The 17,523-nt window shown below is 38.6% G+C and overlaps 1 protein-coding gene across 9 annotated transcripts in view; it reads right to left on the minus strand.

Annotated features, from left to right (window-relative positions):
* The window catches only part of USP9X (ubiquitin specific peptidase 9 X-linked), a 132,500-nt gene that overhangs the window by 78,685 nt on the left and 36,292 nt on the right, over positions 1 to 17,523 (minus strand). For 8 of the 9 annotated variants that reach the window (XM_058658743.1, XM_058658744.1, XM_058658742.1 and 5 more), the window contains 3 exons: positions 6,681 to 6,934; positions 4,385 to 4,530; positions 2,448 to 2,527 (listed from right to left, as the gene is read on the minus strand). In XM_058658743.1, coding sequence (XP_058514726.1) covers positions 2,448 to 2,527; positions 4,385 to 4,530; positions 6,681 to 6,776 — 322 coding nt within the window. In that variant the 5' untranslated portion in view covers positions 6,777 to 6,934. Of the gene's footprint in view, positions 1 to 2,447; positions 2,528 to 4,384; positions 4,531 to 6,680; positions 6,935 to 9,618; positions 9,709 to 17,523 lie in introns of those variants that run through there. The other variant, XM_058658741.1, reaches the window with a different exon arrangement.

A 17,523-nucleotide genomic window follows, 5' to 3' on the forward strand; every position in this document is an offset into this window, starting at 1 on the left:
GTAAAAAAAAAAAAATAGTAATCATAGCTATTTATAATAGTAACTGAAAATGCTACAAATTATGAAAATTATGACAACTTTAAACACACATAATGGTTATCAGCATGATGTAATAGGGGATCAGATGTACTCTGCAGCATTTTGTTTTCTAAGATTGAAAAAAAACTAACATTTTACGATGTCTAACATCTGCTTCTGTTGAAAAATCAAGTTAATATCAATATTCTTAGTGTTTAACAAAAAATAAGGTCTATCTTTTCATCCTTAGATTGCTTGATTGCTCAACTTATCCATCTTTATATCTTTAATTTCATCTGATTTCAGAAAAGCTAGAGTCATATGCCAAGAACAAACTCTTAACTGATAATAAATTATTCAATATTTATGGAATATTTTATTTTCACTAATACAATGAATAATAACTAAACATTGAAAATTTTATACATTGTGTAAAACAAACTATGATACAAGAAATACAGAAGAGTGAGGGATACATATTCTCTGAATATCAATACTGTTAGATGAAATATCACCACCCATTTTTATCTATTTTATAACCAGTACTTAGAAATATGACTGACACATAAATCTTAAAAAATGTGCTAAATTCACGGGGAGGTGTTGGGGGGAATCCCAGAGCCTATGAAACTCTATCACATAATGTAATGTAACTAATAAAAAAATAAAAAAAAAAAAGAATTGTTGGTTAGAGTATGTGAAAAAAATGTGCTAAATTGACAAGTAAATGTTTAAGCGAACAAAAGAAATGTGAGCAAAGGAAAATAATTTTCATAGCATATTAAATTTTTACAAATAATTATCAATAAGGCATAAAGGCACATTCCCAAAAAAGAAAAATTCTTCAAAGATAAATGAGACATTCCAATTGTGACAGTGCCTATTGGTAGTTGCAACACTTCCTATTTAAGAAAATGCAATAGCCAGCTAGGACCTACAATCCATATGGACATTAGTTTGAGTCGGGGCTGCTCCATTTCCAAATCCTATGACTTGGCAAAGTAGCAGAGGATAACCTATAACCGTGTGGGAGCCCAGAAAGAAGCTTCTGGCTTCCAGTTTCAAGATCAGCTCTGATATGGCTGTTGCGGTCATTTGGGGAGTGAACAAACAGATGGAAGCTCTCTTTGAGACTCAGGGGAAAATCAATAAATCTTAAATAAAAGGATGAGGTGGCCTGGCCCAACCCTGCCCACCACACACTTGGCCCTCATTCGCACCAGCGGGAACTGAGCCCAATCACAGCAACTCCCAGGCACGCCCCTAAGCCCTATTTCCTGCACATGACAGTGTGTACCTTACACTGATGCGGTTAGGATGCTGGGTGAGCTTTTCCCCTTCCTACCCCTCTTCCCCCAGATACAGGAAGAAGAAAAAGGAAATTGGAAACAATGTCTTCATCTACTTTTCCCTATTCCTTGACCCTCCCAACCCCTTATCAACGGTTTACATGGCATACATCTTTGTCAACTATGTAAACATCAAATATAAAATTTTAAATGCAAAAAACTGTTTTTGCATAAAATTAACTCATACTTTTATCTTTCTACACACTTTTTGAAGTACTTTCATACCATGAATGAATAATGAAACCTTTGCTGATGTCAGACCATTATGATTTGGGAGGTTGGTTATTTCACAACACAAGCTAGTAAAAGCCAACTTATATAAAGAATAAAATTTAATCTTAAAATCTTTTACAACTTAAAAATGAATATAGTAGGCTGATGAGATCAAATGTACCTGAAATAGAAATTGTTGAAAAAAATAATTCACACTTTTGGACAGCTGAACTACACATTTCTTTTCATTGGTTTTTGCAAATATAGAACTTATGATTCAAGTCTTATTTCTTCAGGAAAATATTTTGCTGTGTATTACAAACTAGCAAGGTAGTTACAGAAACACAGTATTAATGAAATGGCAATTTTCATGAAAAAAATCGTCAGTAAAGATTCTCAGTAGAAAGATCCTTACAAACTTTGACATATCAGAGAAACGGTTAAGCATAAACCATCTCTAGATTTATACAATACATGAGAGCAGAAATGGCAAGAGAAATACCAAAACAAGCAAGCAAAGCAGATGTAATTTGAAGTCCAGTCAAATATATCCTAACTGGTTACTTATGGAATGGTTCTTTTAAAATGTTTCTATGTATATGTATTGTTTCCCATTAAAAAAATAAGTCACAGGGTTAAGAATGTTTTTTAACCTCTGATCCTTTGCAGATCTAGACAAATTCAGTCTTCAGGATTCAATAGATGTAAAATCTATGTCTTTTTAACTTTAGAAAGTTTATAAACACCTTTGAAGACCACTGAGAAGTTTTGATTCTTTGCTCTTAGGCTGTAGCAAAGCGCTCACAATAGAGGAAAACAAAGTCTTTGTAACTGAAGTAAAATTACAAAACACATATTTAGACTTACCTTTTTTACTAAGATCAATAGCAGCTTCTAAAAGCACTTCCAATTCCCCTTTTGGCAATACTGGAACCACCCATCGAGGCCTAAATGTTTCACAAAATAAAAAGATGCTTACTAGTTGCATACTGAGAGGCATGGTACTACAAACAAGTTACTAATTCTAGTTAAATTCCATTACACTATTAAATATTTAATATTTAATATTACTATACTTTAAATTTTAAAAAAAGCTTGGAAGAAAATATGCTTTCTATGAATCAGTATCATCTGTTGATTGGACACTTTTTAGATAATACTGTCTAATGATACAGCACTAAGAGAAAACTAACTTTAATAGAGTTTAATATTGCAGTAGTAATCAAGTATCAATTAGGAATCATTGATACCTATTGTTAAAAGTTCAAAGGAAAGGGTTCTTCAGATTCAAGTTAGAGAAGCATTTCCCTATCAATAATAATAAAGGACGCAAAAGACTGATTTTGTCTTGATTCATTCAAATTCATGTTTTTGAGAATTACTCATGAGTCTGCGTATCTTTTCAGGTGCTTCCTTCGTGAAGGGTGCAACCAATAGCGTTTTTTCTATGGTCCCACAGGCAACCTAGCCATCAGTTTCCTATCATCGACTCCTTAATGTCTGTGCAAACAGCTGGCAAATTTGGAAATACTTGTTTGTTGGGATCAAAGCCATTTCCATTAACAGAAAATTACAAATATGCACTACCTTTCCTATTTTTTTCTTTATATTAATAAAGCTTTGTATTGTTTTCCCAGTAAGACCAGCTAATACACAACTCAGTCCTCTAACATGCATGGAGAGTAATAATAATCACTAACCAGACTAAATTAAAGACAATCCAACTTTTTGTTCTGCCTCTGTGATATAGAAGGGTCAGGACCACAATTTTTTCTTCAACTGTAATTTATTGTATACCATCACTGTAGGCATCTGACAGAATCACCACGTGTTCTTTCAAATATATCAGTAAAAACACAGCTAAACAGTCAGTTATTAATGAAGATAAGGATAAATGAACTCAGGAAGTTATATAAATAAAAGATTTCTATAGTTGTAAAAAAAATTAAAACAATCACTACATACAAGTGATACTAAACACAAAGATAATCTGGAAGAATGTTTTGATTATTAATAGTAATTCTGACTGGGACATGTGAACATAAAGGGGAAACAAAAACTTCATGTAATAAATTCAGTTTAAATATGTTAATGCAAAGGATTTCTACTCCCCCCCCAACACTATTCTACTTTCTACTTCCCCCCCAACACTATTCTACTTTCTACTTTCTACTTTCTACTTCCCCCCCAACACTATTCTACTTTTTAGAAAGGAAAATATAACAAAAGACAAAGTAAGGTAACACAAGTGCCTATAAAATGCATGTTTTTGTTACTTTTCTTTTGGGGACAAAGAGAAAGAATGTGTCATATCTCCCCAGTCAATGAATACCACAATTACATGGGGTTCTTTGGCATGCTCTTCCCTTATCCTCTTAAAATCTTTTTTTTCCCTTGCACAGAAGTTTAAACCTTAAATCTTTACTCTCTTGGAGACTTCCCCAGCATAATCAAAGTATGCGTGAATGAGGGGATTGTTTGTATTCTAAATGTAAAAATTTATACTCTGAGCTACTGAAATGAACATTAATAAAACTAATAGCAACAATGGTTAAATGTCTCAAACTTCTCAATGGTTCTCACAGAGCAAGCTTTGTAGGTTCAAGTCCTTGGAACCCTGCAACTACGTGGAAGAGCCAAAGGTGTCTACTATCTTCAGAGTAGCTCAGCTCCAGCCATCGCAGTTAGCTGCGGAGTGAGCCAGTATACTGAACATCTCTCATTCTCTATTTCTATAAAATCTGCATTTCAAAAAAATAACAAAAATCATAAAACACACACATACACACACAAACAAAACCCACCTGTTGATCATATCATCCAGCTTTGCCAGATCAGTATGTGGGAATGCAGGTTCCTCATCTTCAATCTGTGGTGGGGCATCACCCTGACCTTGTTCATCCGGAGGAGTTGCCGGGGAATTTTCATTAGAAGAATCAGGTGATGAAGTCTGAATACAAAATTAAATATTCCAGACTTAAGTTTCTATAACATATATACAACATCTAGGTAATACAAATTAGTGTCTAAAAATTTAACTGTAAATTTTCACAAAAGGTATCATTATTGATCAGGTCCTCTGTGACACTGTGCTTTAAAATAATTTTATTTAGTCCTCAACAGTCTTAAATATTTTACTGTCATTTATGAGATGAGAAAATAAACTAAGACAGCAAATACCTGGGTGAATGGAGACTCTGAGGTTGACAATGTCAGCCAAAGGAGACTGAAACGGGTCCCTCATCATTGGATCAGTGAGATCAACAGCATTTCAGAATTATTGAACAGGAGAACCCTCAGAGCATGCGCCACATCAGGACCCTGAGTTGGTATCAGGCGGCCAATCCCAATCCTTGGGCACTAGGGCAGTAGGGATGCTGGATATGGCTTCTCCCCTTATCTCCCTCTTTTCCACAGCGACAGGAAGAAGACACAGAAAATTTGGAAGCAATGATCACACCAGCTGATGCAAGATCTTCCATCTACCGGTTTAATACCAAGGTGGCCACAATGGCCAGAGCTGATCAGATCCTAAGCAAAGATCCAGGAGCTTCTTCCGGGTCTCCCATATGGGTGCAGGGCCCCAAGGCTTTGAGCCGTCCTCAAACTGCTTTCCCAGGCCACAAGCAGGGAGCTGGATGGGAAGTGGAGCTGCCGGGATTAGAACCAGCGCCCATATGGGATCCTGATGCATGCAAGGGGAAGATTTAGCCATGAGGCCATCATGCTGGGCACTGAATTTTTAAAGTTGTTTTCTCAAAAAAAAATTTTTTAATTTATTTAGTTTTATTAGAAAGGCAGATCAGATTTAAGACAGATTAAGATCTTCCACCCATTGGTTCTCTCAGTAAATAGCCACAAGGGCCAGGGCTTAAGCGGATATGAAGCCAGGAGGCAGGAGCTTCTTCCAGGTCTCCCAAGTGGGTGCAGAGTCCCAGAGCTTTGGAACATTCTGCACTACTTTCATAGGCCATAAGCAGGGAGTAGAGCAGCCAGAACAGGAACTGGCACCCATACTGGACCTGGGTGCTTCCAAGTTGAGAATTTAGCCATTGAGCCATCAGGCTGGGCTCTTAGGCCTTTCAATGTCTTAAGACCCATATCAATGTCCTAGGCTCTTACTCTTTTTTTAAACTTGTGGCAGGTATACTAGGTCTAGCATTAAAACAACATCTAGGAAGGTCCAAGACCTATAGCAAAGTGCCTGGGTTAAATTCCTGGCTCCAAACTCCGATTCCAGCTTTCTAATTCAGATCCTGAAGCAGAGCAGCCCAAGCGTCTGGGTTCCTGCCACATTGAAAAACTGGACTGAATTCATAGCTCCTGTTTTTCAGTCCAGTCTAATTGTGGGCATTTCGGGAATGATCTAGCAGTTGGCATTTTGTCTTGTCTCTCAGATAATTTTACAGGAAGAAGAAAAAAAGCATTTCTCCTTTATTTATTGTACTTACGCTCACAGAAAATATAAAGGCAAAGCATTTAATAACATACCAACAGATAAACTGCTAAGGGCCTTATTTCCCAGAAATCTCAAAAGTTTAAATTATCTTTATTGTAAATAAATAACTAAAAATTCAAGGACAGTGGCAGTATTGAGGCATAGTGGATTAAGCTACTCCCTTATGTATGATAAATGTACATAAAGTCCCAGGATCCCATATTGGGCAGCTGTTCAGGGTATGGCTGCTCCACTTCCAATGCAACATCCTGCTAACATACCTAACAAAGGAGCAGAGGATGGCCCAAACTTTTGGGTCCCACCACATACCCATGTGGAGATCCAAAAGAAGCTCCTAGGCTTGGTCTGGTCCAGCCCTTGCTGCTGCAGTCCTTTGGGGAGTGAACCAACATTAGGAAAGCTTCAGTCTCTTCCTCTGTCTCCTTGTTTCAAACAAATACAGTTTTTATTTAAGAGACAAAGCTCACATCTGCAAGTCACTCCCCAGTGTCCACAAATGTCAGGACTGAGCCAGGCCAAAGCCAGATGCCAGGAATGCACCTCTTTTATATTTGTGTCAAATTATTCAGAACATGCTCCATCAAATAACTTCTCAAAGTAGGCATCAATGGTAGCTTTAACTGGCATTTTCAATGTCCTACCTGATTCTGCTGGAGGGGGGGCTGAGACTGTCCGTCAGGAGCCTGGCCCTGGCTGTCATTCCCTCCGACTGGAGAGCCACGAGTCGTGGCTGTCATACTCGACACAGGGCAGATTTTTGCAATTTTGTCTGCTTATGTAGTTGTCTTGAGAAAAGAAATTATATTCCACTTATAGAAGATGAAGTACCAGCATTTGTCAGTCTTAAAAAGCTCCAATTCAAGAATAAACCATCTTGCAGAGACCATTGCATAACCTACAAGTAAAAGGGAGGGGAAAAGTACATTTGTTTAACAACTTCAAATTTATTAAAACAATTGAATATAATTAGAAGGTAGCTACATAAATCAAAGGGTAAAGTGAAAAGCTGACATTTCATTAATATAATATTCAATTAAATACACTGGTAACAGTATGTCAGACATTATACCAAGAAAAGACAGAACCATAGTTTTATTACATAAAATTTGTTTTCTTCCGAAACTGACTTCAAAGACACCACTGAATGCTTGCGTGGAATCTAATTAAGCCATTTATGATTTGCTGGCAACTTAAATATGCAGTAAAAATGTTTATGTTCAATACATACGAGAACTTAACATTTTGGGTAGGGATAGGCTTTTGAGGACAGTAGGTTGCAGCTGCTTAAATCTCTCATAACAGAACATTTCAGGTAAGACTATACATCAAGGGCTGAGCATAGTAGCCTAGTGGCTAAAGTCCTTGCCTTGTACGTGCCAGGATCGCATATGGGCACAGGTACATGTCAGCATGGCCCTGGTTCCCATCCAGCTCCCTGCTTATAGTCTGGGAAGGCAGTCGAGGACAGCCCAAAGCCTTAGGACCCCTGCACCCACGTGGGAGACCCAGAAGCAGCTCCAGGCTCCTGGCTTTGGATCAGCTCAGCTTGGGGAGTAAATCGACGGACAGAAGATCTTTCTGACTTTCCAATAAAAATAAATCTTTAAAAAAAAAAAGACTACACAGCTAACACATAGGGATACTAGGGCATAGTAAGTGCTTATAAAACAAGCTTACAAGAAAACTGTTGTTGTTGTTATGTTATGGCTTTTCATTGGACGGGATGATATTCTGCCAGCTCTACTTTCAGACCAGGGATGGTCTCCCAAGGAAACTGTTGAATTTATTTCGACAATAAGATGCTGGACTCTATATGGTACATGCTTGCAATGAAAGAAACATGACTGGATTTGAAATGTACTACTGCAACAATGTGGAGGAATCCACCATGGGGGGAGGGTATGGGGGAATCCCAGAGCCCACAAAACTATGTCATAAAAAGAAAGAAAAAAAAAAAACCCAAGCTTACAGGGAAGGCACTGTGGTCCGGGGGGGGGGGGGAGGGGGGGAGTCACAGCCTGCAGGACCAGTATCCCAAGTGGGAGCCAGTTCAAGTCCTGGCTCCTCTGCTTGGGATCCAGCTCCCCCACTGGTGCGCCTGGGAAAACAGCAGAGAATGGCCCAAGTGCTTTGGACCAGACTCAGATCTGGCCGTTGCGGTCATTTAGTGAGCATGCCAGTGGCTGAAAGATGTTACTGTCTCTTTCCCTAACTCTTTCAAATCAATAAATGAAACAAGCTTAGACAAGGTTTTAACATACACTCCAGGGTCAAACTCCAGGAATGCAACCATACAAAATTAAGACTATGTGATTTTAGGGGAAAAAAAAAAAAAAGGCAGCCACCTGCAAGCCAAAGACAGGCCTCAGAAAAGTCAAATTTAACAGCTTGACATTGAAGTTCCAGCTTCAAGAACTGTGACCAGTTTGCTGTTGTTTAAGCCACACCTCCAAGCCAAAATCCCAGAATTACAAAACAAATTTTTATGGGGAGAAATTTTCACTGGAGAAGTAAAACCATATACTAGGAATACAAATATATCTGAAGTTCTCAAGTGATAACAACTTTCCAGGTTAGGCAAGGTTTTGGCCACAGGCACTCTGTGGAGCCATACCAGAGTTACACAACACCACTGTTACAACTCTGCAGTCTGACTAGTCAAAGTAAAAATGTCACAAAACCCTCAGTTCTGTATTAGACCAGTGAGCATCACCTTTAGCTACACCATAGTAAAATCACCAGACCTGCTTTTAAGAGCACCACCATGCAGATTCTTCTCCAGGTAGAGTAAGATGCAATATTTGGAAGTGAAGCCCAAACTTAAGTACTTTTCAAAAAAGTATCTCTATTGATTCTAAAATGCCAGCAAATCAAGACATTAGTTGATTGCCCTACTTAGAACCAAATACTTAACCCACCAATCTCCCATTTTTTCTCAGAACAGTCCAAGTTTAGCTAAAACTTAAATATAACCGCTTACAGACAAGTTGTAATTTACCAACTCAGGGACCAAAAAAAAGTTTCATCCCAAGGTTTCCACTGATAACCTGGTTTAAGACTTACTGATGAAATTTTTGACTCTGCATATAATACATACCCAGGGATCATTTGTTTTAGTAATATGAATTACCAGATACTACAAAGAGCAAAACATCCCATTTACAAAATACAAGAGGCTACTGAGTGCTTCACCAAGACTATAATTTGATTCTCACGCTCAGTCTATTCAGTACAGAAGGCAGGGCATTATAATTTGTATTTCACGGAGTCAAAAAGTAAGAGCTGCAGGGGCTTGTCCAAGTTATACAGAGCCAACTCTAATTCAGATCACTTCTTCCTCCTCTTCAAGTTCCCAATCATATTCAAAACAAAGAGTACTTCTGTAAGGGTACTTTCTACTTAAATGGAACTGAAAAGAAAATATCTACTTTTAAAAGCTTTCTTCATATTACGCACCAGTTGAAACATTTTAAGGCTCACAAATTTATTCAGTGGACACTATTATCTCTCTTTCCCTGGGTAAGAAAAAAGAAGGCTGCCACAGTGAAATAACCTGTATCGACAGTGAAAGTAAATAACCTGTACCGATATGTGGCTGCAAAATGAGATTCTAAGCCTAGGAGTCAACAGTTCTTAGCTGCTGCACTACTTCACCTCTCAATCTTCTAACTGTAAAAAATGCAAATAATATTTTATTTCACTTACCAAATTTGCAAAACAAAAAATGTGTTAGAGTGATAATCGATATTAGCCTGGTGAGTCTAACATACACAGGAGAGCTATAGAAAGATATAAAGCAGTCTCACTTTGTTTTCCATTTTATACATCTCACATTGCAAAAAGAATATCCTAAGCAGACAATCTGAAAGGCCTGGAAAAACTTGTGTATCATTTTCCTTAACCAAATCTTGGCCATTTTGACCAATTATTTGACCAATCTTTTTTTTTCCTGCCACTGAAAACATCATCTAACAAATTCAATTTCATTTTTCCCTATAAACTTGCTTCAATTTCTTCCTCTGGATCCAACCTAAGCTCATAGAATTCCATGAATATATACCCTCTCCAATGAATGGTACTTTAATCAGCACCATCCCTTCAGTCTTTTGGATGCCTCTGCAAATTATCAATCTCTTATACCATCAGTCTTTAATAATAAAATTATATCTCTGCCTCCACTCCTCCAATTCTCTTTATTGTGACCAATACAGCAAAACTGTATTAAACAGATGGGTGTGACATACATAATTAGTAAAATTAGGTAGAGCTGTGTATGTGTAGTGGAGGAAGGATGTGAAGGTTTGGTCTGTTAATGAGCACATCAAAGGACTGCATTTCAGTATGCACCATCCTGTTTGCTTGCTTTACACAACTGGCTGCTACTAAGCTATCATGCTTTTCTAATCTTAGATTCCAGGTCCACTGGTTCATTCCCTAAGTGGATGCAACAGCAAGAGCTGAGCCGATCCGAAGTCAGGAGTCAGGAGAGAACTTCTTCCAGGTCTCCCATATAAGTGTAGCATTTCAAGGCCTTAGGCCATTCTTTTACTGCTTTCTCAGGCAGCCAGGACCTGAATCAACACCGACAGGGGATCCCAGGCATGCAAGGAGAGGATTTAGCCACAAGGCTATCATGTCAGACCTTCTTTCCTTTCTACTTAGGAAAAAAAAAAGTATGGCTGCAGCAAAACAGGATAGTAGCTAAATCCTCGCCTCGCAAGCACCAGAGCCTGTATGGGTGCCAGTTTCTGTCCTGGCTGCTTCACTTCCCATCCAGCTCCCTGCTTGTGGCCTGGGAAAGCAGAAGGTGGCCTAAAAGCCTTGGGACCCTGCACCCATATGGGAGATCTGGAAGAAACAATGGTTCCTGATCAGCTCAGCTCTGGCCATTGAAGCTACTCGGGCACTGAACCAGCAGATGGAAGATTTCTCTTTCTCTTTCTCTCTCAGTATCAACCCTTCCAATAAAAATAATTTTTTTTAACATTAAAAATTTGAAAACTTGAGTTGGAGAGGGAGAATTTTCCATCTCTTGGTTCACTCCCCAGATGGCCACAATGGCCATGGATAGGCCAGGCTGAAGCCAGAAGCTTCTTCCATCTCTCTCACATGAGTGGCAGAGGCCCAAACACTTGAGCCATTTTCCACTGCCTTTGTCCAGGCCATTAGCAGAGAGCTGCATTCAAAGTGAACAGCTAGGACTTAACATTGACACCCATACGGGAATGGTGGCTTTTCAAAAGCAAAAGTTGTGGGTGGCAGACAGTGATGTACATGATGAGGTAGTGAGGTAGTTTTCAACAATTAAAATGAAATAATACACTAGGTTAACTCCACAAGTTTGGAGTTCAGCAAAACTTGGGAAATTTTGAGCTAATTACTCATAAAATGCTGGCAAATGATAGCTTTTTTAGCATCAGCTGGGAGTCTGCTTTTTCAAACATAATCTCTACCCTTTATCATCTGTGAGACGAGGAGAGTCAGTTTGGAAGATGGTAGAAGTAGCAATGTATGTATTTCCAGGTATGTATCAAAGTCACAGTAGGGTACGAGCTAAGCCACACCAAAATTAAAGTGATAATCTTTACCCTTTTTCCCTTTATCCCTTCAATGGCATTTTTTCCATAAATTAAAAAATGGAGGCTGCTCTTTGAAGTCACTTGACATAAATAGAATTAGGAAAGTATACACACAGAGTTCATTCTATCACCATGTCAACTAAATCATCACCTCATCTCTTCCAGGAAGCAACCCAATTATCTATCCATGGATGAATGAATAAACAAAATGCTGTGATACATATAAAGGATTATTCCATATTAAAAACATGTTGATACATTACAACATGGATGAACCTGGAGGACTTGTTAAATAACATAAGCAAATGCAAAAGACAAATTTTGCATAATTCCACTTACTTGAATACCTAATAAATAGTCAGAATCACAGAGCTAAAGCAGAATGAATGGTATCTGCCAGGCAGTGGGTGAGGCAGAATTGGGAGTTTCTGTTTGATGGACAGTTTCAGTGTGACAACATGAAAAGGTTCTGAAATGGCTGATGCTGACATTTGTATGTGAACAGACTTAATGTCATTGAACAGCACACTTAAACATGGTTAAACAGAAAATTTTACGTATATTTTTTGCCATTATAAAATTACACACATATCAGAAACTGCTCCCTTGCCTTGTAATCCCTCTCATATTATTCGGCTTAAGAACAATCTTCTTCCACCTGTATGTATTGCAGTAACCTTCCATCTACAGAACACCCAAAACTATATAAATTGCATTTCACAACTATCAAAACCACTTGAGCAGTACCCTCGGAGCATGCTACATCAGGAACCCTGGTATGACATAAGGTGGCTATCCCACATTCCCAGGTACTGATGGGGTTAGGGTGCTGGGTGTAGCTTCTCTTTTCTTGCCTCTACCCCCAGATACAGGAAGAAAAAAAAAATTGGAAACAATGGTCACATGTACTTTTCCCTTTTCCTCGACCCTTCCCACACTAATCAGTGGTTCACATGGGCATGCATCCTTCTCAACAATGTAAATACCACCAAAAATAAAATTTTATCTCCCCCCCCCCCAAAAAAAAACCCATATGGCAAAAGCCTGGGGAAGATTTATTCCAGAGAAGAGCATTATGTGGATAAATACAAGACTATCCATTTGAAAAAAAGGAACTTTAAAAGTAAATGGAAAAATTCTAAACCACTTTACTTCCTGCAAAAGAGTCAATCAGCAGTCTCTGCTTGCTATCCCTTGCAAAATTTCACCTTTGTATCTCTTTGTTCTACTTTTGTCAAATTGTCCTCATTTCTACATTTCCAGTATAGGTAGGCAAGCATGCCAGATCTCCACATCACACACTCTGCTGCTGTTTTCTGCTTTTGAATAGCCATCTTGTTCTACTACTACATGAGAATTTAACATCTTTCCCTAACCATGTGAGGTGGTGAGTTAAACACTAATAAAGAGATTTGGAGCAATTAAAACTAATTTCAGCATTCAAACACAACTCATTCAAACCCCTACCTCGGTCATTCACTATCTGCCAGAATCAAAGGCAAGTAACAATGCCTCTTATTTTTTTTCCCCAAAAGTCTTTAAAACTCAGATGCCCTTACTGGCAAAAATGGAATGAGAATTATTTAATAAAAGGTTGTCTCACAAATAAAAACCACAAAGTAATTCTTTCTAAAATGTGATTTTTCCTTCTCTTTCTATAATTTACTGGTTGATATTCTTGTGTAATTGATGAGTAAATTTGAAAATAACTGTTTGCAGACACAATTTGGAAAGGTCTGGGGAAGGTAAATTACCACTACACTTTTCTTAATAAATCTCATTCAGTCCAAGCTGGGTAAATAGGTGAACATCATACTGCTTCACTTAATCTCCAGGAGCCATCTCATGGCTCTGACAGGGCTTATTTTCAGCATCACAAATTTAGGTATATAGCAGGGCTAAAAGCAGTCTTAATACAAAGTCTAAGCAGCAGTAACCCTTCAAACAAATGACCAAATTAACAATTAGTCAAATCACTTAAAGTGACACAGTAACAATCATTTCCAATAGGAATGCTCAATAAATAATGCAGTGAAATTTTACCACATGAAGGTTCAAGTTTTTCACAAAGGAATGTACAAATACAATGAATCTTGAATTTTCTGCAACATACAATAAAATGGTAATCTTAGATAGCCTTTAAGATACATTTTTTTTCATATTCCAACATAGCATCCCAGCATTTTCCATAATGGTAGAAGCATCATCTTTACCTCACCGCTGGACAATGTTCTCAGTCATCCAGCAAATACTCACTGAACATCTACAATGGGCCACACATCGTTCACATATAGAGGAGGGGGCCAACACTGTGGCAGGGAGCTTCCACCTGCTGCAATAACATCCCATACAGGCACTGGCATCGCATACAGCAGGCCATTTCCCTGCTATATCACCTGGGAAAGCAGCAGAAGGAGGCCCAAGCGCTTGTGTCCCTGCACCCAAGTGAGAGACCTGAAAGAAGCTCTGGGTTCTTGGCCTCGGCCTCGTAAAGTCCTGTTACAATTATCTGGGCAGCAGTGGAAGACCTCATTCACTCTGCCCTTCAAATAAGTAAAAAAAAAATAAATAAATAATAATAATCTTAAAAAATAAAACCAGGGGGCCCGGCACAGTAGCCTAATATCTAAAGTCCTCGCCTTGCAAGCCCGGAATCCCACATGGGTGCCAGTTCATATCCTGGCTGAAGTTCCTGGCTTCTAGCTTTGGATCAGCTGAGCTCAAGCCATTGCAGCCACTTGGGGAGTGAACCAGCATATGGAAGATCTTTCTCTCTGTCCCTACCTTCACTCTGTAAAAATCTGATTTTCCAATAAAAATAAGTTGAAAAAAAAAAGTATAGATATAGCAGTGCTCAGTACCTCAAATATTTCTGCTCTTGTGGGACTAACATTACATACAGATTGAGAAAAACAAGAGCAGCTCTAATATTTCATAAAATCATTCCTTTACTGGTCAAAGTAACATGAATTTTTTTTAACAATTTGGAATATTGCCCTTAAGCTCATATGTGGGACTTACTTTAACTCATGAATTATACCTATTCTGTTAAAAAAAAATCAAAGGGAGAAAACAATTAATTGTCTTTCTTTCAAATGGATTTTGTTTACCTGACAGGCATAACTCTTGTATTTCCATTCATAAAATACTTGATTCACTAGACAGCCATACAACATGAACAGTACTATGTCCTCATGAGGTACTAGATTTCCAACTAACTTTTAAAACTATAATTACAACTTCCTTAGCAAGATGTTTGTGAATTATTTTATAATGAATATATCATATGGAGGAAACAAGTTTAAACACACAATGAATAAACCATCATCAAAATCCAATTTAAGTTTTGCAAGCAACTAAGCCTCTTCAAAATGACTACAATTTTAGGACTTAAAATACTTCTTTTTCAAGAATACAGACTTTATTAAATTTCAAACTAAGGTTGCTATGACACAGTCAATATGCCTTTAAAGGTAACCTGGTTATAAACTTATCTAGAAGAAAAGTATCATATAAAACAACAGCTTTTCTGCAATGTCAGGACACTCACAGGGCACTGCAAACTTCACACACTTTTGGAGCACAGAGAAATTGTCAATAACCAAAACTGTATTAAGTAATCACAAAACAAAAATTGTAAATATTAACAGTTTTAGGCAATTGATTATTTGCACAACAATTTGGACCTACAGAATGTTTTTCTTGTGCTAGCAAAATCTGAAATATAATTCAAAATAATTCTTGGGGGAAAAATTTCTGATTTTATTGCTTGTGACAAACATAATTGATTATTATTCAGACACTGAGAGCAAGGAAAAACAGATTTTAGTATTTATACTACCTAAGGAATTTTTCTTTCGTGGATTTGTTGATTCCATACCATTCAAACGCTCTCTGTGGCTCCTTTCCAGTTTTGCTTAATTTGCACATTACTCTAGAAAAGCTGTGTATCAGTCACTACAGTAGGTGCTTTATCTGTAAACACATTTAATCATCGTACCTATTCCACAGTCATCAGTTCAACTCCACAGTTAAGCAGAAGCTAAGGGATTTATACAGACTTATGCAAAATCACAGTAACATTTTTTTTAAAGATTTTTTATTATTATTGGAAAGCCGGATATACAGAGAGGAGGAGAGACAGAGAGGAGGAGAGACAGAGAGGAAGACCCTCCATCCGATGCTTCACTCCCCAAGTGAGCCGCAACGGCCGGTGGTGCGCCAATTCGAAGCCGGGAACCAGGAACCTCCTCCGGGTCTCCCACGCGGGTGCAGGTTCCCAAAGCCTTGGGTCGTCCTCAATTGCTTTCCCAGGCAACAAGCAGAGAGCTGGATGGGAAGTGGAGCTGCCAGGATCAGAACCGGCGCCCATATGGGATCCTGGGGCTTTCAAGGCGAGGACTTTAGCCGCTAGGCCACGCCGCCGGGCCCCACAGTAACATTTCTTAATACTCCAAGGTCCTTTGTGTATCCATTATACTGTGAGGGCTCTGTATAGCTCTCAAAACAATGCTGTTTCTTTAAATCTGAGTGGGGGAAACTAAGAGGGGAGAAAAGGCAAACAAAAGAAATCCACCCCTTAAATACCTGTAGCTTATTTTTTTTTTTAAAGATTTATTTATTTTTATTGGAAAGTCAGATATACAGAGAGGAAGATCTTCCGTCCGATGGTTCACTCCCCAAGCAGCCACAACAGCTGGAGCTGAGCTAATCCGAAGCCAGGAACTCTTCCAGGTCTCCCACACGGGTGCCGGGTCCCAAGGCGCTGGGCCGTCCTCAACTGCTTTCCCAGGCCACAAGCAGGGAGCTGGATGGGAAGTGGGGCTGCCAGGATTAGAACCAGCGCCCATATGGGATCCCGGCGTGTTCAAGGGGAGCACTTTAACCACTATGCTACCGCGCTGGGCCAATTGTGGCTTAGTTTCAAAACCACCAAAAAACACAAATCACTGATTTTTGTTACTAAATCACCATGTATACCAATGGATACTTCCTAGAAGCTATCACAACAAATCTATATCTTGTATTTGAAATTTTTCACAGCAACAGAACGTCATTCACTTAAAAATAGTTGGTTATTCTTATTTAAAACTTCATACAGTTGGGCTCGGCGGCATGGCCTAGTGGCTAAGGTCCTCACCTTGATCCCATATGGCCGCTGGTTCTAATCCCGGCAGCTCCACTTCCTCTCTATCTCTCCTCCTCTCAGTATATCTGACTTTGTATTTTTTTTTTTTTTTTTTTTCCTTTTTTAATAATTTTTATTTATTTTTATTGGAATGTCTGCTAAACAGGAGGCGAGACAGAGAGGAGTATCTTCGGTGTGTTGATTCACTCCCCAAGTGGCTGCAACGGTGGAAGCAGAGCTGATCCAATGCCAGGTGTCTGAGCTTCTTCCTGGGCTTCCAGGCAGGTGCAGGGTCCCAAGGCTTTTGGCTGTGCTCCACTGCTCTCCCAGCTCACAAGCAGGGAGCAGGGTGGGAGGTGGGCCACTGAGATTAGAACCATCACCTAGATGGGATCCAGAGCCAGCAAGGCAAGGACTTTAGCTGCTGGGCTACTTTGTAATAAAAATAAAATAAATCTTAAAAAAAAAAAAACTTCATACAGTTTCCATCAAGTCATATGTACATGATTAGGGTAGTGGAAGCTTTAATATGTGCATACAAGTTTCAGTAAACCTTGGCATCCTTTCCAAGGAAATCTGAACTGGCTGTAGTCATTCTGAGTAACAACAGGAAAACGATTCTGGAATAACAACAGAAGAAGCTCTATGAACTCTCACACCAGTTAAAAAATAAATAAATAAATAAATAAATAAACCCTTAACTGGTAGAATTTTTTTTTTAACGTAAAGTATCTAGAAACTGCTCTAAGGGGATATAGAAAAATGAAGATACATTTA

Source organism: Ochotona princeps, chromosome X (assembly GCF_030435755.1).
Source record: "Ochotona princeps isolate mOchPri1 chromosome X, mOchPri1.hap1, whole genome shotgun sequence".
In the NCBI taxonomy this organism is placed as follows: domain Eukaryota; kingdom Metazoa; phylum Chordata; class Mammalia; order Lagomorpha; family Ochotonidae; genus Ochotona; species Ochotona princeps.